We start from the raw sequence: 21,960 nt of genomic DNA, 5'->3' as shown, positions 1-21,960 counted from the left end.
TCCTCCATCACAAAGAATAGTGTTCTGGCCTACAAAGAAAATTGAGTAAAAGTTGTAAAGAAGACATCTCCTAAGTGATAATCATGAAGACATGAACCACGCTTCAATTTACAAGGGACTTTTTCTAGAGAATTCAATAGGTTTTGATTTCAAAAATTTAAGCTGATAAATAATGCTTACTCCCTTAATTAATACTTTAACAAAAAAAATAATCTACATTAATCAAGCTAGACGATTTGAGGCATGTTTTTCCTCTCCGATCCCTTGAGGTCAACTCTAGTTATAGGCTGCATCTGAATGAAGACGAATATACGGGTGATGGCGGTTTCCCACAAATTAATGTTCAGATGCGTGAGGTGGACAAAGTCTTCTTCTTAGCTGGAAACCTTCAAGTTTGGCAGCTTCCTAATATTGCCGTCATCTTCTTCTTCTTCTTTTTTGGTGTCATATCATATATTATATGTTGATTGAAACGTCGAGTGACGTCTAACCACTTATATATAATTTCAATTCAACCCTCACACCATACACTTACGTAATTTTCTTTCACCATACATACTTACGTAATTTTCTTTCTTTTATATGAGCACTATAATTCAGGCAGGGATGAGTGATGATTCACATCACACCCGCATGCATGATTGTTTATGCACGCTCGATGTGATGTTTATCATCACTCGACAAGGATTCACTGTCCGAACAAATCGCTCAAACAAGAAGCCCCTCTCATATGAGCCTTACAATTTTTTCTAAGCCTCTTCTTTAAGCAGTAGATTGCATAGAATATCAATTCCTTATTATGGTCCCATTGTTAGTGAGAAAATCCACCCTTTTCTTGTTTTATTTGTTTAACTTCGTTTGTTTCTGTTCGGTTTTATGTGCCAATGCTAACCACTCCAACTAGTCCGACCCCAGGCCAATCATCCTATTTGTATGATTGTATCACATAGATTCTTCCAATTTTTAATTATTATTTTTAAATTAGATAATTAAAATTAATACTATATGAAAATAATTCAATAATCACCATTTTAAAAATATTTTGAATAATTATATTTTCTATAACTATTATAGAACTGAACTGAGATGACATGCACCAATAATTTACAAAATATTATTACTGGTTTCAAAATCATTAATAGATACGATACGTTAAACTTGCTATAAATATATAAAGTTAATATACTTTTTAAAACCAAAATTCAAAATCACAATCAAATCATACCTTAAAAGTTAACAAAAATATATAATGATAGAATTAAATTCATGATCCGACGAATCCCTGCCGTGTTCTCTCGCACGGTCGCCCCTCACGAAATTCCTTCACACATGCTATCTCGCTAACGCGCGCTGAGAGACGCGCACACTCACGCACTCTCTTTTGTCATTCTCTCACTCCAGTCTCTAAAAATCGCAAAGCAAAGCATAAACACAGAGGCAGTGGGAGAGTAATTGCTTTTTAAATTTGGTTCACTCCGAGTTTGTAGGTTTTTGTGTGCGAGTGTGTGTTTGGAGTAGCGAATCGAAGCGGAAGGAGAAGAAGAAGAACTGAAGAAGATGATAGACTTCGCTCGCGTGCAAAAAGAGCTTCAAGAATGCAGCAGAGACATTGAGGCATCGGGCATTAGAGTCAGCCCGAAAAGCGACAATCTCGGGTGTCTCATCGGAACTATCCCTGGGCCCATCGGCACGCCCTACGAAGGCGGTACCTTCCAAATCGATATCTCTTTGCCAGGTCTCTTTTTGGCTTTCTCTAATTCAATTGTCTCCAATTAAAACTTTCGCTCTATTTAGTTTAGGTTTTCTTTTATAAAGGTTGGGCTGAATTTATTGTGCAAAGAAGAAACCTTTTTGGGGTTTGAGGTGGTAAATTGATTGAATTGTGTAATGGGTGTGTAATTAGGCTTTCGCTCTATTTAGTTTAAGTTTTCTTTTATCAAGGTCAGGGCTTAATATCCTGTGCAAAGAAGAAACCTTTTTGGAGTTTGAGCTGGTAAAGTGATTGAATTGTGTAATGGGTGTGTAATTAGGCTTTCGCTCTATTTAGTTTAGGTTTTCTTTCATCAAGGGTAGGGCTTAATACGTTGTGCAAAGAAGAAACCTTTTTGGGGTTTGAGGTGGTAAAGTGATTGAATTGTGTAATTGGGGAAAAGTGTGTGTGTGCGCGTGTGATAGCTTTGGGAAAGTGATTGAATTGTGTATATGGAAGTCTCAAAGCTGTAAAATTTGTCAAAATGTATTTTGTGTATTTGTTGTTTCAAATGTGTGCGATTGTATTTGAGTGTGTGTGGGTTGGCTTTGGGGTGTTGGGGTTTAAAGTGATTGAATTGTGTATACAAAGTCTTAAAGGTGTAAAATTTGTCGAATGTATTTTATGTATTTATTGTTTCAAATGTGTGAATGTGCAGTTGTGTGCGTGTGTGGGTTAGCTTTGAGGTCTTAGCGTTAAAGTGATGATTGAATTGTGTGTATAATAGAAGGCTTAGAGGTGTACGATTTGTCAAATTTAATTGGTGTATTTGTTTTTCCAAATGGATGAGTGTGAGATTCTACGTTTGTGTTGTGTGCGCGCGCGCATTGTTAAGTGGTTGTTTTGATAGGTAAAATGTAGGGGAGAGGATCATAAAATTTTACTCATTGGTTGTTCCTAGCTAATGTTTAACTAGTTGGTAGTTGTATTTGGAATGAAGAATGAGGATGTAGGTGTTGCTTTAACTTGCTTTGTGTCCTTTTTGCAGATGGGTACCCTTTTGAGCCTCCCAAAATGCAGTTTGCAACCAAAGTTTGGTAGGAAAAAGATTATGCGTAATCTTCTCTATTTTTATCTCTAGTTTTTTTTTTTTTCTTTTCTTGATTCATTTGAGAGACATGGTATTATGTGAAATTTTTCTCACACATGGTAGTTCACTATGAATGTCTCAACAAATATATGATTGGAAGAAGTGAACAATGTTTTTTTGAAACTGTTCTTACCTATTTATTTTTGTTTATTGTGTTCACAAGGACCAGAAGAGCGAAAGAATGTAGGAAAGTGAAAGTTTTGATGTTGAAATTTATTGTTTTTGACTTCATGATTTAACATCTATGCATAGGAAATAGAATGAGCTTACGAGATACAGTAAGAAGTTAGATTAGGATGTCAGATTTTGAGAACAAGGTTTCTGCTTTTATCATCACATGGAGCCTGATTATTAGTCATTTCTTTATCAATGTCAATTGCACCAACCACTGGTTAGATATATATCATATGGATCTCAGATGCATCAATGTCAATTGTTCTTCCTTTCTTTCTTTTTCTCTTCTTTAAACAACTTAGCATGCAAAATTTTTAAATTTCTGCTAGTGGCCAGGAGATGCATAGTGCTTTTTCTCTGTGAGTTTGAAGTACATTGTTGCTGATAGATGTTGATGATAAGCAAAAAATGTAAAACTTTGTGTGCAATGGACTAGTCCTGTAGTTTTTTACTCAAATCCCTGGTTAGGTGGGTGTTGAAGTTGATCATCATCAAAAATTTTATTCATCAAAAAAAAAAAAAAAAGGGCAATTTTAAGTGAAACTTGAGCGATGATGAAAGCTATCTTCTGCAACTTTTCTAATTTCATTTCCATCCTTTCAGGGAATATGCTATGCTGGCATTTGAATTTTCAATGACGTCTATGTAGGTTGACATTAATGTTATTGTAGTGTATAAAAACCGACAGATTCATTTTTCTTCGTGCAACTAGTCTGTGCGTGGGTTGTATTCTTCTTATGATTTTTAGAAGCAAAGGTTAATAGAACTCTTTTCCCAGTTAAAGGAGTTAATGGGAGGTTCTCCTAAAATTGTGAAGTTGAAATAAAGACTACAGATTTTGATCACAATGGACTGACCGAAATCAGGGTTCTAAGTTGTTCTGCTGATTTTAGACTTTTAGAAATCATTGGTTGGTTGAAAATTATATAGCACTCTATGCTTGATAATATCAAAGCGTCTGGTCAGTGTTTATCCAACATGTTTAACACCTGAATGCTTTTTGTATGTATGTTTACCTGTTTAAGGCACCCTAATATCAGCAGTCAAAGTGGAGCAATTTGCCTGGACATCTTGAAGGACCAGTGGAGCCCAGCTTTAACTCTGAAGACAGCCCTTCTTTCTGTACAAGCACTGCTTTCCGCGCCTGAACCTGATGACCCTCAAGATGCTGTAGTAGCACAACAGGTCTTTAATTTAATTCAGTGCTTTGATGTGAATGTTGCAGTAGCTTAGAAATAATAAGAATTTTTTTTAAGTAAGATTCTCATCTCATACTATATTAGCGTCTGTATGTGGATGGTGCAGTATCTTAGAGACTATCAAACTTTTATCGGCACAGCTCGTTACTGGACAGAAACTTTTGCCAAGGCATCATCTCTTGGAGTTGAGGAAAAGGTATGTTGCAGTCTCTCTGTCGTGGTATCTTTCTCTCTCTCTCTCTCTCTCTCTCTCTCTCCACGGGTGAATGTAATTTATGGGAAAGAGCAGATACATACCTGCATGACTTATCTGTCAGTATCTTCATGATTGAAAAAGTGTCATCTTCAATTATAGAATGTACTTTTTGTATCAGGCATGTCAATACCTTTTTGTAATGTCCTCCTTTCTTGAATCATTCATTTGCATAATGTAGTAGTGTGTATACATCAATGGCAATATGGGTAAAGCCAGTGTTGGAATGGTACAGGTGCAAAAACTTGCGGAGATGGGCTTCCCGGAAGCTCTTGTGAGAAGTACTCTGGAAGCAGTTGGTGGTGATGAAAACTTGGCTCTTGAAAAGCTTTGCTCTGGCTAGGGTGTGCACCAGCTGCCAACTTTTTTACTCATTAAGTTTTATGGACCACTCACCATGAGGCTGGAAATTATACCCACAGTTATTTAACTTGGAATAGCTTAGTTTTGCCTTTAATTTATTTCTTGTGAACTACTTTTTCTCGGACATATCATTTCTTATGATATAACTGGATCGATATCATAGTATATCAACTTATTGTCAAGCAACCTCTGCAATGCAGAGGGTGTTGTCGTCTAAACTATCAATCTATAGATGGAGCTGAGCTGAAATGTTCCAAATTCAAGGAATTTGTCCCACGAAGCACCTTGTTTTAATCAAATAATGACTTTTTTTCTCTCTATTCCATACGGGGGAAAGAGGAATAATCAACCAATGAGTTGGTGAAAAAGATGGAAAACTACTGAAATTCTTGGGTCAAAAAGGCAAGGGGACTCACAAGGGGTAACAATTCATTATTTGAGTGTCGGTTTTGGTTGCGTTGAGGTATGCATATAAAATCATACACAAGTTAATTATAATTAAATGGGTTAGATTACTTAATTTTAACTCATTAATTTTGTGTTATTTGCATCAAGTCATATTAAAGATTACAGTTTAGGCCAAAATTTATTGCCGTTGGTGCAGGAATGACACCATCTCTGTTTTATTCTTTATTCGATCAGCCTTCAGCTCTCTCTCTCTCTCTCTCTCTCTCTCTTCTTTCCAGTATTTTAGGCACTACTATATTGGAAATATAAAAGGATTTGATCTGCGAGATTCTTTTCGGTTTGTTTTCAGAGTGTAAATAAAATTCGTGGATCTTATTGATCCACATTAAACGACAACAATGTTAGAGCAATAGGTTCTGCGCTCTCTCACCAATGGCAAACATGCTCCATTTGGGCAATAAAATTAAAATAGCAGAAAACCACGGAACCTCATGCCTCATGCTGCCTTGAGGAAAATATGTATGAATAATACGTAGCCAAGTTTGTTTGTTTGTTTCTACGCAGTATCAAGCCCTCTTCTTCCCCAGGCCTATTCCTTTTACTTTACCCTGTCAAAGTTGCAGACTGGAGTTAACCATTTACATTCCTGTGGAGGTCCTAGGTAGTGACTTTTGACAAAGGGAAAATGTACTCTCTTTGCAAAACTTATTATACAAGTAAGAGACACTATTTATCAGATTTCAGCCATTTCTATACAATATTTTGCACTATTTTCTTCTAATTCCAAATGTCGCACGTTCTATTTCCAACCACACATAGTTTGAGAATTTAAGGATGTTCAATTTCAAATGTTTTCAGACAAATACAGAACACAAACACCTACCACTAACTCAAGAAAATCAACAAGTGTTTCATGTGCTGTTCTGGGACCAGGCCCACCACCAATCAGTCTGTAAGTTTTGAGGGTGGTGTATTATTGAAGCAACCCTCAATTCCTTTTTATTTTTCTTTATTATTTTGTCACTTAATAGAGGAAAGTAGTGTGATTTTGAGAAACTGGGTAAACAAAAAGGTAATTTTATTTAGTATATTCTTGTATATTCGTATAATACTCTATTATTCAAAACCCAAAATCGAAAAATTGAAAGCAGGATAAGAAAGAAAGAAGAGCTCCATTTTATTGATCAATGAGAGTGCAAGAAAATACATAACCACTTAACCATGGAAATTATAGACTGATAACCTCCTTCCAGGAGGGGGCTGACAGACGACAAAGAAGGCCATTGCTAAGACCAAAGCCAACACCAGCCCTATCAGCATTTCATCATCAGAGTATGAGCAGCAGATTCCCATTTTCCTCTCTTTTGGATTCCCCCTCCCACACAATCTCCCAAATCCCAAGGAAATTATATAGAAGAACGATGGAGTGCAATGATTCAAACAGTGTTGAAGTGGTGATTAAGTCGTGGACTCCTATCCACACAACCGATGGGAAACTGACACTTGAGTTCCAAAATGTGGTTCTGCTACTTCCCCTGCTTTTTGCTTGTTCTGGTCCGTCTAATTGCTTGTGGCTATAATTAGTGCCAAGAGTTGCCCAATCATGCATTCCTTTCTGTTTGTTTATTATACACAAAAAAATTCATTCTTTCTGACAAAAAGGCTTTCCTCTTCATGCATAGGTAGCTATTCAGGGCCAACCCACTTTGTCCAGTAAGACCTTTCTTGTTCCACAACTACAAGAGTCCAATTCCAATAAAGAAAGCAACCCCCACAGGATTGAGATTAGAGATACTGGATTTAGGGCCTGTTTGGTTTAGCAGTTTGGTAAAATTTTGGTTTAGCCTTCAATAAAAAAACACTTTTTTTTTTTTTTTTTGAAGAAAAAAATATACTCTTTTATCTCCCTTCAATGGAAATTAAAGTTGCTGAATCAATATGGATTGTACAAATGAAGAGAAGTAGTCACAGGTACCTAAAATTGGAAGGAATCTCAATCAACCAACCCAATAGGTCATAATAGTGACGGGCAATTTATTTTGAAAACAGAGGCTAGTCAACATACCTACTGAGGAATTTGATTGTATAACGGTTTACCTTTAACAACACGGTGGGTAGAAAATGCTTCAGCTTTTTAAAAGCTGGGACTTTTTTAAGAAAGTGAAATTGCTTTGAAAAGTAACCTTCAAGTTGCTTCTTAAAAGCATCAAGAAAATTCCCAAAAGTCTTGTAGTTATCAAATAGCTCACAAGTTAACTTTTTTTTCTAAAGACTTTTGAGACATTTAAAAGCACTCCCAATATGCAATCCATTGTCCCAAAATGAGTGAAAGGAGAATTACAAAAAGAAACTTGCTCAAGCAAAAGGGACACAAAAGCCTCTCTCATATTCGGTCTAAAATTAAAGGATAAAGAGAATTTTTGGGTTCTCATAATAGTAAAGAATCTCACACCCCCAACAAATATGAAGAGAAAACTTTATGGTATTTGTATCGTGTACTTAGTAACCATGATAAGTGCATCAATCAAAGAATTGCAACGAGGTTGTCCGTTGAATGATAAGTAACTTTATGTGCGAAGAATTTTACTCAAATGATCAATTTTATCTTCTCAACTTAAACTTCTAAAATAAATAATAATTTAACTTGCTTACATTTTGATGTAAGACAAGAATTTCATCTTGTACCCGCTGGGCTCTTAGAAGCTTTTGATTAATAATATTATCGGTTTCTATTCTATATCGACGTGTGTTGATTGTGTGTACATTAAGAATATAGCGTTTTTTTCATGGTTATCGCTCCCGCTACGTCACATTTTCTTAAAAAAAATAATCTTACCGGCATCATTTACTCTCATCCCCAACCCTAATGGACGTCTGTGGGGGAAATGTAAGAGAGGTTTGGTAGACGGAAAGAGACGTGCATTACTCTAGAAAGAGTGAGCAAACAAGACTGGAGAGGAGCATGGAAATGTCAGCAGCACATTAAAGAAGAGAATTCAATGAGGCCGAAGGTGGAAGTAATGGCGACGTGATCGCAGAATTCAACGCATTCAAACCAAGCATGTTTTGAGTTTTGGACACATTTCTTAATCGCAATCCAAGTCTTGTCCTTTCCTTTGAAATCACGCCATTAGTGTTACTTTGACATTTTCATTTTGATTATTCTGTCTCCTACACACTTGGGAATTTCTTAATCTTCTTCTATTCTTCTTCTTCTTTGGCTGCCTTTCTTTTCTACCCTTGGCTTTTGCTTAAACATCCAACATGCCCCCAACAGATTTCTAATTGTAAAAAGCTTTTTTTCTTCTTTTTTTTTTTTTTTTTTTTTTTTTTTGTTAAGAGTTTAAAACAATCTTTTTATTTGGTAAAACAGAGAAGATGTATTTTATGGTAGAGATTATTTTTAAAAGATATATGTTAACGACATGGTACCATGCCCTTTCTCCCTCTTGTTTAATCTTCCACTTCTTAAGAAATATTTTTTTTTTAGAAAAAAAAAAAAAGAAAAAGTTATGAATATCACTTAGTTATAAACTTATAATAGATAGAGGATTTAAAATAATAATAATAATAATAATAATAATAATAATAATAAAATAATTTTCTTCTCTTTACAACCGCCCACTAGAGACTTCTACCCCTATGAAGAATATAAGCATCCTTCGTTGTAATAAAAGAGCTAAGGTATCAAATCAATTGTTACTTTAGGGTTTCCTTTTCATATATTTTATGGTCAGAATCTCAAATAGTTTCATCTACCATGCACATAGATTAAAGCACCATGCTACAAAAGATTGGGACAGCCATGAATATTGTTTTTGTATTTTGAGTTTTTTTTTTTTTTAATTTTTTTTTTGGTTTTTATGGATGATTTGGCACTTTGATGGTGTGACATTGACATAATTGGGTGTTGACATGAACATTGATGTGTTAAATTATAAGACATATGTGTGACACATAATCGTTAATTTTGACTATAGCTTATTTAATTTAAAGGACTTATTCTTAAAATATACAATTACTAAATTCAAATGAGAAGAAAACTTAAAAGCTAAATATGAATTTTCTCAACCTAAAAAAATGTATTCTAATCCCATGCAATAGAGCAATCCATATGAAAGTTTGTCTATATTCTATCTGTTCGGAGAAGTGTCGGGACAGCTCAAACTCTACTTGCTTGAACTGTCTAACCATACACTCGAACATATGACGTTCAGACATATTCTTACATAAAACTACCCTAGCTAGCTATTATAGAACAATAAATCAATCCTATTACATGAAACTCCAACGAACATGATGGTTATTAAAGGTTCATATGTCATACCTTTTTATTCTATATATATATATATATATATATATATGCTCTCAATTCATAATGAAAACTTGAATGAAAACCCAAGTAACTGCAGCTAGCTATACCTAACGACTTTCAAATTTGGCATTATCATCATTTTAGGGTGTTAATTAATTCAGCTTATCATCTCATCTCCTCTGCTTGAAGAAAAAATATGCCATCTTACCTAACACTAACATCGTAATATTGGAAGAATATATATATATGTTTCTGGAAGAACATTTGTATAATATATTGTGATTGTCCTTTTCTTTTCTTGTAATTAAGTCTTAGCGTAATTGCTGACATTATGCTTCGTGGAAAAAAAAAATAATGTAAATTTGGAGCAAGAAAGTCAAGTCGTCCATGGTTGACCCATGGTTTTTATTGTATTTTTACGGTCTTTGCTGATATACTAATCTATTCCAAAAAATATTAAAAGGCCTTTTGAAGATTAATAAGGCCGGCGTTGAAATGATGAACTAAAAGTTGAAAATTGAGAGCACGAAGTCCATTGCCTGTACATAAAAATATGAAAGCATATGTGAACAGGAGCACAAGATGTTATAAACAAAAGGATCCGGATTTTCTGAAATTCTCCACTCGAACTCTAGAACGTTTGAGAAGCAAACGAAGGGGGAGTTTGGATCTGAGTGACCTAAACCTTCCTATCTTAATTGGATTGGGATTCAAGTAATTTTATATGATAATTGCTAATAAATATGAGAAAACTCTTATAAAACTTATTTTTTCCGAGCTGAAAGACAGATACGTCAAAACATGTTAGGTCAAATAAACGTTATAAACTTCTATTTCAAATTTTTTTTTTTTTTTTTATTGATTTATCTTGGCTTGGGTTTAGGTGTGAGACCCCACCCCCACACCCCTTCTGAAATTTGGGTATGAAATTACAAGGGATAGGTTCATAGATAAAATCAAGAGGAAGCCTGGAAAATCTACAGTCCTTTTAAAGGTAAAAATAAGTTCACGTGAGCGTAAGTTGACCATAGGCCATTCATAGAGTTACCTTTTTTTTTATATTTTGACGGAACCTTTTCCCCCCTTCTTTAAGACCTCAAAGAATGTGAAACTCTGCACGCCCTCTCTCTATTTATTTTTGTAATAAATGAAAACCATCTTCTTTTATTGTGTTCGTTCTGGTAGTTGGATTTTAAATTCGTCTCCTGACGGCTGACACCCTTTTTCTCATCTCTTCTATGCCATCATTTTCGGGGAAATATAATAATTACTTATTTTCACTGCCAGCCAGTGCGAACTTTTTACAGCGCAACTGCGTGCTCTTATTGTTTCATAACAATATATAGGTTTTTCTTGCATATGTTTTAAGTAATTTTTTATATTAATTATTAAAAAAAAACTTAAAATAGGTTCTCTTAGTCAATATAAAAAAAAAAAATATAAATATGTGTGAATATTAGTATTATTTTTTATTTTAATTGAACAGTTAACACAAATTAATATGATAAGTAAGAATCGCAGGAGCAACAATTGCTTGAAAAAAGAAAAAGAAAGAAATGGGTTTATAAAAGTTTAAGCAATTATGCGATGGTTATTAATTAATTAATTAATATTGTAGTGGAGGAATGAATTAATGTAAATATCCTATATATATGATTGAGCCAAGCCCCAGGTGGAGGTGTCAAAAAGGCAGGCTGCTTTTCTTTCTTCTGCCACTTTTGACCTTTGTTGTTTGAGTTTCTATCGTTATGCCCCAATTAAAAAGTCATCATGACGTCATCATCATAATCTTTTTACGGATTTATCAGGATTTCGTTACTCTCAGTCTCAGATTTCCCGCGAAGTGGCTATCCCGTAATTATTCCCAAACCACGACCCATTTCCTTTAAATCCCACAAAAATATCGAAGTGTATTGGATTCAGGCTCAAACTCGGGTTCTCTCACTCAGAAGACTCTCTCTCTCTCCCTCTCTCTCTGTCTCACAGTGTGTGTGTGTGTGCGCGTGTGCGTGTTTTGTATACTCGCGGAAGAACCACTACCGCTCGCCGTGGGTTTCGAATTCGACGTCGTTTCGGACAGCTTTCACGCTGGTTTCCCGTTGCCGGAATACTACTCATGCGCCACAAGCACGCCGCGAGCTCGGCGACCTGACGGATGGGTTGCTTTCTCAGCTCGTCGGCCATCGTGGACCGACGTAGCCGGAACATCGCCGGAAACCACCCCCGCCGCCGCCGGAGCACCGAGCATCCCGTTAACGATGCCGTAGACGCCGTAAGAGCGACGGAGGAGGCAACCGAAAAGGAGAGGCAGAATAAGGTGAGGCACGCCGGCGACTTCCCGGCGACGACAGATCGCCGGAAGCATCCGCCGGACCCTTGCCTGAAGAACCAGCAAGGCTGGCCGATCTGGCTCGTAGAGTACGCCGGCGACGCCATCAAGGATTGGACTCCTCGCCGAGCCTGCACATTCGAGAAGCTCGCCAAGGTTCTCATAAGCCCTAATCCCAATTCCATTTCTTTCAAAAACCTCGAAATTTAAACTGGGTTTTGATATAGTAAACTTAAGCTCTTATATATTTCATTATTTTTGGATTCTGGTTGTTCAGATCGGGCAAGGGACGTATAGCAATGTATATAAAGCTAAGGATCTAATAACAGGGAAAATAGTGGCTTTGAAGAAGGTTAGGTTCGATAACTTAGAGCCAGAGAGCGTGAAATTCATGGCCCGAGAGATTCTTGTTCTGCGCCGCCTTGACCACCCCAATGTGGTTAAGCTCGAAGGCTTGGTCACTTCAAGAATGACTTGTAGTCTTTACTTGGTTTTTGAGTACATGGAACACGATCTCGCGGGGCTCGCCGCCCGCCAAGGGGTCAAGTTCACTGAGCCCCAGGTTCGTTTTCATACAAGTTTGTTGATTAATTGGACCTTTTCTTGTATTAAGATTGATAGATTTTGTTGAATTAGATGGATTCTGGGTGTGTGCTTTTCAGGGTTGGTTTTATGAATTTTTTGGGTGTTCTGTAGATTTGGCTTCTTGTTTGTTTAATTTGGGATCTTGGGTGTTATATGGCTGTGTTTGTCTTTTTGGTTTTATTTTGTTGTGAGCCTTTGATGTTACCGGAATACCTTTCATGGGCTGTATATTGGGTCCCATACCCCTGTTAGTGAGCTATCGGATTTGGTGTTTCATATGATTTTATAATGCCTGAGGCTTGTCAATGATGTATATATTTTTGGCAGGAAAATTCATCGAAATTTCCTTATTCACGTCACTCCATAAATTGGAGGTATATAATTCTGTTTTCGTAATGATAATAATAAAAAGTATAATTGCTGACAAGTGACAAAGCTCTAGTAAAAAGAAATGGACTTATTTTCGTTATTTGTGACCTGAAAAAATAAAAATAAATAAATAAAAAACTAAAACGTCCACTCAGTTTGGCACAGTAAACTTTTTTAGCTTGATCTAATTAGGTTTATCATTTTGTTGTCCTGGAACTACATTAAACACAAAATTTCACTATCCTTGCATTATCTTTCATTTCCTACGCAATCAAAGAGAGTAGAGACTGTGGCTGATGGGTCGTACTTGATAAATGCATGATTAAAAATTACTCTGCAGTTTAGGTTTTTCAGGCCATGTTTGTCAGGAATAATGAATGATGTATGTTTTGCTGTTGAAATTTCATCTTTTGGCATGCTCTTTGCTTCTGATTTACAACATAATTATTATGTTTGCATTTATAGTTGACACTCTTTCTTCATAAGACTATCAGTTCCCAGTTACCTATTTTTAAATGATGGTTTAATTGATTGAACCATTTGGTGTTGTTTTAGTTACTGAAAATCCATTGCTTCTCGGCCTTAGCTACCTTTATATTTCCACTAGTATGGAGCAAGATGCAGCCAAGAAACAGAACCAAAATGATTAGTTGTTTGTTATTGGAACGCATTCTTTTCTAAGTGAAGGATAGATAAGAAACATAAACTATTTTGCAAAGGTTTTAAAGAGCTTTTATTTTTTCTTATCCTTATAATGGTAAACTCAAGTCGAGCATTTATACATTACCTTTTCTTATCGTCTGGCTCTTTGTTCTGCATAGCAGAAATATAACACTAAGAGGTTGGTTTTTTTATTTCTCAATATATTTGCTATGACAGGTGAAGTGCTATATGAAGCAATTACTGTCTGGGCTTGAGCATTGCCACAGCCGAGGTGTCTTACACCGTGATATCAAGGGTTCCAATTTGCTCATTGACAACGAAGGAGTTCTGAAAATAGCTGATTTTGGACTGGCTACTTTCTATGATCCTGGGCAGAAGCAACCCATGACTAGTCGAGTTGTCACACTATGGTACCGGCCGCCGGAACTTCTTCTTGGGGCTACATTTTATGGTGTTGGTGTGGACCTCTGGAGCGCTGGATGCATCTTGGCGGAGTTACTTTCTGGGAAACCAATCATGCCTGGACGGACAGAGGTATTGTGATTTGTTTTGTTTTCTAAGTTGCTTTACTCTTATGGTAGCCAGTTTCGAAGGCCTATTTCATATTTATCCCTTCTTCTTGAACGATTATGTAATGGTGCTAGGTTCTTTGGGCAACAATTGAGGGTTTTTGTCCATGGTGCTCATTTTCATCTAGATGGGTTTAAAATCATTTGGCCTAGTCCATGTCATGATTTGCCAATTGAATAAATTTTCAATAATTAGGATACTGTTTTAAGGACATACATTTTGGTTAAGGTACTTAGGTTTAATATCAGAAGCTAAAAAACACCAAATGCTCAAACATAGAGACTTCAATATGCAAAGAGAAATGAAGCATGACTGTTATGTAGTGGATGCAGGGTGAAAATGACAAACTTTTGGTTGTTTGGATTTTCCTTCACTCTTGGTTGGTCTCAATTTTAGTACTCATAGTTATTCATTTATATGTATGTGTGTGCGCGCACATTTGTGTGTGAATGCATGTGTGGTGATTTTGTCATCTTAGTGCACCAGCTGTGGGCACTTCCTTTTATTTATGTTACACATGTAGATGTATGTATTGTGTGTATGTGCATAAACTACAATTTCTTAAGTATTATGATATTAGATTCTGGTATTCATTTTGGCGTTTGGTCATTTCTGGTCGACTTGGCAGTATACTCCTTTTTGTTCATCTTTGTTGATGTTATTGTTGTTTTTTGCTTTTAAATTCATAGTCAGGTTTACATTTGACTGTTGGATTCTTTTTCTGCTTAGGTTGAACAACTGCATAAGATATTCAAATTGTGTGGCTCCCCATCTGAGGAATATTGGAGGAAATATAGATTGCCAAATGCAACACTTTTTAAACCACAGCAGCCATACAAACGTTGCATAACAGAAACCTTCAAGGATTTCCCACCTTCTTCTCTACCTCTAATCGAATCTCTTCTTTCAATAGACCCCAATGAACGAGGCACTGCGACCGCCACTCTAAATAGTGAAGTGAGTAATTTTTACTCTGGTTTTTCTTATGCATGCATAAATTGTTTTTCTATCAAGCTAAAAGAACTTCACATATAATTTATTGTGTATCTCAAGGCTTTTGTGAGATGTACTCATTTCTGGATATAATCCTGCTTCTTTTTTTTTTTTTTTCTTTTTTTACAGTTTCTTATCGAAAGAATAAAAATAGCAATCTGGAAGTTAACAAATAACTATTGAACTCTTCTGATTTGTGTCAGATAATTTTGTATTTGAAACACAAATTGGCTTCATACGTGAAGTGTAATCATGCATTTGGTTTTTGCATACAGTTCTTTACCACTGAACCTTATGCGTGTGAGGCATCAAGTTTACCCAAGTATCCTCCAAGCAAAGAACTGGATGTCAAATTAAGAGATGAAGAAGCTAGAAGGTTACTTACCATTTGTTCTTCATATTTGATAGATTCTCGAGTGGTATGGGCTAAATGCTGACAGATAATATCTGATCTTCTCCGCAGGCAAAGAGGTCTAAGTGCGAAAGGTAATGCTGTTGATGGTGTCCGAAGAGTTAGAGCTCGGGAGCGTGTTGGTCGAGCAGTTGCGGCTCCCGAAGCCAATGCAGAGATTCAAGCAAACTTAGATGTATGTGAGATGAGTTTTGTGCTATTCCTTTTGTATTGTTTGATTCCTTTTCTGTTTTTTTTTTTTTTTTTTGGCAAAATGATAGGAAAACTTCTATTCAATTGCGACTCTGCCCAACCTTTCCCCTCAGGCACTTGCAGCCTTGGCAGGCTGTCAAACCCTTCTGAACCAAAATTTGGCCATATGGAACCAAGCTTTGAATTGCCTTATTTACGTTTGTTGCATCAAGATTACACTCTGCCTGGTGCTGAGATTGCAAATATTCTTGTTATATCAATAGACTCTTTAATCTCTGCTCTGGTTTCCTTGGACATTAGTTGAGCCTCACTTCAGAAATCTCTTTATTTGGTATCCACTCCATTTTGTTGGAATAATACTGCTTGTAATGATCTTTCTGGCCTGTCATATGTCACATATCTTTTATTGATATTAAATAACAGAGGCTGTCCAATGGTCGCTATCATGTAATAAAACCATCTTTAACCTAGAGATCTGTTTAATGAAAGTTGTTGGAATCATTAATTGTTGTCCTCTAGCATCGTTAAGTATATGAAGGTAGCCTTTACATTTGTCTGTGGCTGCTACCAATGATAGCAAATTCACTAGGAGATTCAGTTGCTTCAATCAGAGATTTGGGTGGGTATATGTGGCCTCATCAAGATGCCTACTGTCAACTTGGTTTGTCAATGTAACTTTCAACATTTATCATCTTTTTGCTGATTTGCAGAGGTGGAGAATGGTGACACAAGCAAATGCCAAGAGCAAGAGCGAAAAATTCCCGCCTCCCCATCAAGATGGAGCGGTTGGATACCCAGTAGATACATCACGTAAAGGTCCTGTATCATTTGGCGCACCTGACACATCTTTCGGCTCATCAATTTTTAATTCGAAGTCATCAGGAACTGTTAAAAGTATTGGGGCTGCTGGGGGGCCTTCGAGGAGGAAAACCAATAAAGAAGACCTCAATGCAGCTTCGTCTCGGAAGTTTATCCGTGCATTCAAGCCATCCTCCATAGGGCTCTCGATGGATCTAATATTCAAGGCCAAATAATCAATTTCTGAGGTTTCCAGCAGCTGAAAATAGAGGTAAGGTGTCTGTGTACTGTACATTTTTGGAATTAGGTTTTTCTGTCAAGCTCAGCTTGGTTTTGGAATGTGTTTGGCCTCATTATTGCTCCAATTTTTTTGTACTTCAATCGTTGTAAGCGTCTGGTGTATAATCCCTGCAACAGCAACCCCAAAACTTGTATATTCAGACAGGAAAAAAAGAAAAAAACAGAAAAATGAGAAAGCATTTCCACTTCTGTTGTAGAGTTTGGAAGCAAGTAAAATGGTACTCCTCAAACATATATAATGTCTTGGAAGCATAATGCGCCGCTACAATATTTTTCCACTTGACGCAATAAATGAAATTTGAAATAAGAACTCTTTGGGAAAGGAATCCTCTCCGGTCTAAAGGGACCGGAGAATATCTAGTTTACGGTCTAGATTTCTATGTAGAAATCCATGGCCGTAAAAGACATGTCATTCTTCTTAAAAAAAAAAAAAAAAAAAAAAAGGTTTACTTTCCTGCACACGCTAAGTCCAAAAAAGGGAAAACATTTACTCTGCGTTGAGTCTGCACACGGTTACTCGAGTACTTTACAGATTACTTCTTCAAAGTCCAAAGAGAAATAGATCTGGGAGATAGCCTCCCCTCGTTTTATAAAACAAACGGTACTCGACCCGCTTCCCTCGCTACTGACCCAAGAACCACCATAAATGCTTCATTGAAATCTCCAGCAGCATCAACAGGTTATGGGTTGATGTTATATTGTTATGAATTCACCCCATAACTCTTATGAAAAAAGGAATTCCTCTAAAAGAACCAAGATTGTGGAGTAGCAGCAAATTGGGCAAGAGCAAATCCAATAAAGGGAAACTAAAATCCAATCAGAACCAAGCACTGATTGCATCTATTCTCAATTTCAAGTTGTCACGATAAAATAAAAATAAAAAATAAAAAACCAGAAAATGAATGATTGCATCTATTCTCAATTTTTCACGTCCAAAGTCAAAAATGAAAAACTCAGAATAAATAAATGAAGAAATGAAGAGATGAAGAGAAATTTAGAACCCAATGGAAAGGGGGGAATTGCCTTTCTGTAAAAAAATCAAAGCCGTGAACTGAATATTCTCCGGTCCTTATTGGATTGGAGAGGATCTGGATCCAACGCTTTGGGGTATGCTTTTTGTAGTTGGAACTTTAAATGATTTTTCAACTTGACTTAGGAAATGAAAATGAAAGGAAGAAAATGAGGGATGTTATGAAAATGAAAAGAAATAACCACCTCGATTAATGCATGGCAGGTGGCGCCCATCAGTTGGCAGCCAACCCAGCCATTTTTATACCAGACACTTCAAGTCTCAGGATATGGACGGGTATAATAACAGTATAACACAGTAATGCCACTTTTCCCACTAAATTTTTATACCAACTTTTGCTTCTTTTAAGTGTTTTCTCGCCCAAAAAAAAAAAAAAAGTACTGGCATCCTAACATTTTTTTCTAAATTTTCTTTTCTAAATGATTTGAACCCTACATTTATTTAAGAAAAAAAATATTATAAATCTATTTATTTATTAAATAGATCAGATCATTCGAAAAAAGTATTAAAATGTCTAGTATTATTCCTAGTTAATTAAAATAGATTACATGACCAACCCTGGTCTTTAATAGAGACAATATAAAGTTGGTCAATTAAAAATATAGGTAACGTGAAAGACTGGGCGAGGGGGAAGGCTGCAGGATATCTCTAGTCAATTAAAATAGATTACATGACCAACCCTAGTCTTTAATAGAGACAATATAAAGTTGGTCAATTAAAAATATAGGCAACGTGAAAGACTGGGCGAGGGGGAAGGCTGCAAGATATTCAAAGAGTATATATTATTGCATAGCTTTTCCTCATAGCATTTAGAAACATGATGAGGCCGGAGATGAAGCGACACCTCCTCCTTGGTTTTCTGGTATTCATTATCCTACAATATCTTGCATGCAACTCGTCTGTCGCTGCAGGTAAGATCTACCAAACATCTTTTGCTCTTCCTTTTATATCGTTTAACATGTATATGCATGTATATCCATAAGGTTGTAGATCATTTTGTGTGTGTGTGTGTGTGTGTGAGAGAGAGAGAGAGAGAGAGAGAGAGGGCCTTCTCCTCTGGTTTCTGTGAAATTTCCCTGGCCTTCATTTGTACTGACAGGAACCCAGTATATATATAATTTTATTATTTGAACCCCCTCCAAAAGAAAATTCTTGTCTCCCCCCACGGTCCATAACTTGATATTATATTATTATGTATGGCCCATAATGGAATAGCCATAGAAACATCAAAATTAATATGAGGTAGAATTCGAGGCTGCTAGAGATTTGAAGGCTTTTGTAATTATTAAAGCAGCATACAATTAAACCCAATTTCTAGAATTCTTTTTTCTCGTCTGAATATGTGTGTGTTGTGGTAAATACTTTGGAGGAATACTCAGGTGAGAAGATGGAGAAGTTGGCTTATGCAAGAGATGGGGATGAATTATCTAGAGCTGCCATTGTTAAACAATGGTCCATCTTTGAGCTAAAGAGAGCTGCTAGTCCAGGGCCGCCAGCTCCTCAAAGGGGGCAAGGTTACCGCCAAGATTGCCCAACATGCAACAATAGCTAAAAAAAAAAAGTACTGATTCCGATTGACCAATAGCGGCTGGCTGGATAGATAAATGTTTTATAAATCAATATATTTTGAACTCTGAAGTGTTGTTAGGCAATTTATTCCAAGAAAGAGAATTATCTGTATAATAAAAGTCAGAATTGATTTTGTTACAGCTTTTCTTAGATTTTCTTTTTAAATACCACCATCTACAGAGCCTATTCAAATAATAATTTACTCTTCATGAAACCCTTCAAAATGTAGCATTCTCATCCATTTACAAGAGAAGCTTCAATTGATATAATATGAATTTTTCTTTCATTTTGTTTCTCTCTCCTTTCTCTCCCTCTCTCTCCCTCCCGCCCTTCTCCCTTTGGCTTTCTCTGTAACCACAAAAAAAAAAAAAAAAAAAAATCAATATGTACAGCTACTGAAAGCAACAAAAAATCAATAACAACCAATACTCAAAACCTAGCTTAAAAAAAAAAAAAAAAAATACAAGGTCAATTCACCACATGGGGGTGGCCACAAGCCACCCCACACCCGTTTGTGGGTGGGGTGGGGCCACCTCCAACCCATAGGGGTGGCTCAAGGGCCACCCCCACCATCTTCATTTAGGTTGCCGATCCACCCCTCGTGGGGTGGTCCGTGGTTTGGCCACCCTTTGGGTTTCATTTTATTTATTTATTTATTTATGTTAAATTTTTTAATTAATGTTAATTTTTGTTTTAAAGAAAATATGGGTATTTTAGGAAGAATGCCAGAAAAATGACCTTTTTGGCAAACCTTTATTACTTTATAGTTTGATGTAAGACATAAATGAACTATAAACCGGTTTAATAAAATGACAAGTGTCCTAAATCATGTGAGAGATACATGTGACTCTTAAATGAATTTAAGGGTGTGAACTTCCAATTATTTATTTATTTTTAACGTTTCTTCTTCTAATTAACCTAATCTCTTTCTCAAGCCATCATACCTTCTTCTGAGCTAATATCTCTCTCAAACCAAGCCTTTACAGAAGAAAAAAATTGTTCCATTAATCAAAGTCATCTCCTCTTAGATTTTTTTTTTTTTTGTTTCCATCTATTTGTCTTTTGCTAGGTAACTTCCTTAGAAAGTTTGATTTTATGACCTACAAATTAAAATTCAATAATTGCTTCCCCACTTTTACAAGCTGTACGTTCAAGCTTGATTTGTAGGTTATTCTTTTGTTTCCGTAATTTTTATTTTATTTTATTTAAAAAAGCAAACAAATTAAAACAAACCTGTATGTTCTTTCTTTGATGGAGTTTTTCAAGCTCTGATTTTTAGTAATGGATCATAATTTTTTCTTCTACAACGGCTTCGTTTGATAGACATTTTAGCTTAGAAGAAGAGATGATAGTTTAAGAGAGAGATTAGGTTCATTTAAAGAATAAATGTTAAAAAACAAATTTGAAGTTAATACGGTTAAGTTCACACTTGTCATCTTATTAAACCGGTTTGTAGCTAATTTTTGTCTTTTAAGGTATTGCTTTAGCACGTTTGTCATTTTATGAGGTTATTTAAAAACTGCCCTTAGTTCATAGGATTTTTTTATTATTATTTTTTTATATTTATACCATCAATTACTTGTATTCAATGTAAATCCTGAAAAAAAAAAAAATGAATGCTATCCGAGGTATGGATGTAGTTAACTTTTCATTTATAAAATAATACAATAGGCACGGGGCTGTATGGCAAGAGCAACTAAGATGCTCCATGCTATTCATCAATTTTTTCAACTCTTAGCATTCTTATTTTTTACTACTATTTTTTTTTAAAAAAAAATCACTACAAATTAAATTTTTATAACTTTTCCATACAACATAACGTGGGATTGAGAAATGGGTGTTGAGGCCCCGGTCCTAACATGGGATTGCGGCAACAAGAACCCATAACACAAACATGAGCAGCGAGCTCATGGTGAAAACAGGGACTGCAATCCCATTTGTGGCTACAACCTCATTGGCACGAGGCGCCGTCGGCAATTGATTGGAATTCAATTGACAGGTCATGAAAACAGTCTGAAACTTGTTTTTGGAACAATCAAAGCTCTAATTCATGGGAACTAAATTCATGATTAGGTTCCATGGAATGAACATGTTCTCTCCTCATACTCCAAATCGAGTGGCCAAACGAGGCCAACCCTGGTTATCACTAGAGGGCATTGTCACAATATTAAAAAGAAAAAAAAAAAAAAAAAAAACCCAGGAATTCAAGACCACAAATCCACAAAATCAACAAAACCTTGTCAGTAATCCAGATTCATTTATAAATATAATTCAACAAGATCCGACAACCTAAATGCGGAAAGTTCTGCAACCCAAAACCTACAAAACTTGTCTATCCTCCGACGAAAAATAAAAGCAAATCGTAGAGGTGTCGAGGAAGCGGGAGCGCCAAAACTGTAATGAGTTGCTAAACAACGTCGTTTTGTGAGCTTTCTTTTAATTTGAATTTTTTTTCCCATAAGGGCATTTTAGTAACTTAACATTGCCAAAACAACGTAGTATTGAATTTTTCATCCTATTTGACGGTAGTGTCTAATGGAGTGGCCAAATTGCAACTAGTTGATAGTTTGTGGGCTATTTTATCACTCTTTGAACATT

The 21,960-nt window shown here is 36.0% G+C and overlaps 2 protein-coding genes across 2 annotated transcripts; both read left to right on the top strand.

Moving 5' to 3' along the window:
• The first annotated feature begins 1,467 nt into the window (after positions 1–1,467).
• Positions 1,468–4,996, top strand: UBC27 (ubiquitin-conjugating enzyme 27). The gene is made up of 5 exons (XM_059588707.2): positions 1,468–1,735; positions 2,739–2,787; positions 4,040–4,199; positions 4,320–4,409; positions 4,702–4,996. Exons 1-5 carry the CDS (start codon positions 1,558–1,560, stop codon positions 4,807–4,809), a joined length of 585 nt encoding a protein of 194 aa, XP_059444690.1. The 5' UTR covers positions 1,468–1,557; the 3' UTR covers positions 4,810–4,996.
• A 6,455-nt stretch (positions 4,997–11,451) lies between these two features.
• LOC132175018 (Protein kinase superfamily protein) lies at positions 11,452–16,959 on the top strand. The gene is made up of 7 exons (XM_059586811.2): positions 11,452–12,037; positions 12,159–12,443; positions 13,715–14,032; positions 14,798–15,025; positions 15,337–15,437; positions 15,525–15,648; positions 16,376–16,959. Exons 1-7 carry the CDS (start codon positions 11,708–11,710, stop codon positions 16,697–16,699), a joined length of 1,710 nt encoding a protein of 569 aa, XP_059442794.2. The 5' UTR covers positions 11,452–11,707; the 3' UTR covers positions 16,700–16,959.
• The last annotated feature ends 5,001 nt before the right edge of the window (positions 16,960–21,960 follow it).

Source organism: Corylus avellana, chromosome 3 (assembly GCF_965113065.1).
Source record: "Corylus avellana chromosome 3, dhCorAvel1.hap1.2, whole genome shotgun sequence".
Classification (NCBI taxonomy): Eukaryota; Viridiplantae; Streptophyta; class Magnoliopsida; order Fagales; family Betulaceae; genus Corylus; species Corylus avellana.
This window is presented reverse-complemented; position numbering and strand designations above follow the sequence as displayed.

Bases quoted from the DNA above. Each gene is read 5' to 3' on its own strand.
- LOC132175018 (XM_059586811.2), top strand. From the start codon at position 11,708: ATGGGTTGCTTTCTCAGCTCGTCGGCCATCGTGGACCGACGTAGCCGG. The intron at 12,038-12,158 runs GTTCTCATAAGC...CTGGTTGTTCAG, and splicing joins CATTCGAGAAGCTCGCCAAG to ATCGGGCAAGGGACGTATAG. The intron at 15,026-15,336 runs GTGAGTAATTTT...TTTTGCATACAG, and splicing joins CCGCCACTCTAAATAGTGAA to TTCTTTACCACTGAACCTTA.
- UBC27 (XM_059588707.2), top strand. From the start codon at position 1,558: ATGATAGACTTCGCTCGCGTGCAAAAAGAGCTTCAAGAATGCAGCAGA. The intron at 1,736-2,738 runs GTCTCTTTTTGG...TCCTTTTTGCAG, and splicing joins AATCGATATCTCTTTGCCAG to ATGGGTACCCTTTTGAGCCT. The intron at 4,200-4,319 runs GTCTTTAATTTA...TGGATGGTGCAG, and splicing joins ATGCTGTAGTAGCACAACAG to TATCTTAGAGACTATCAAAC.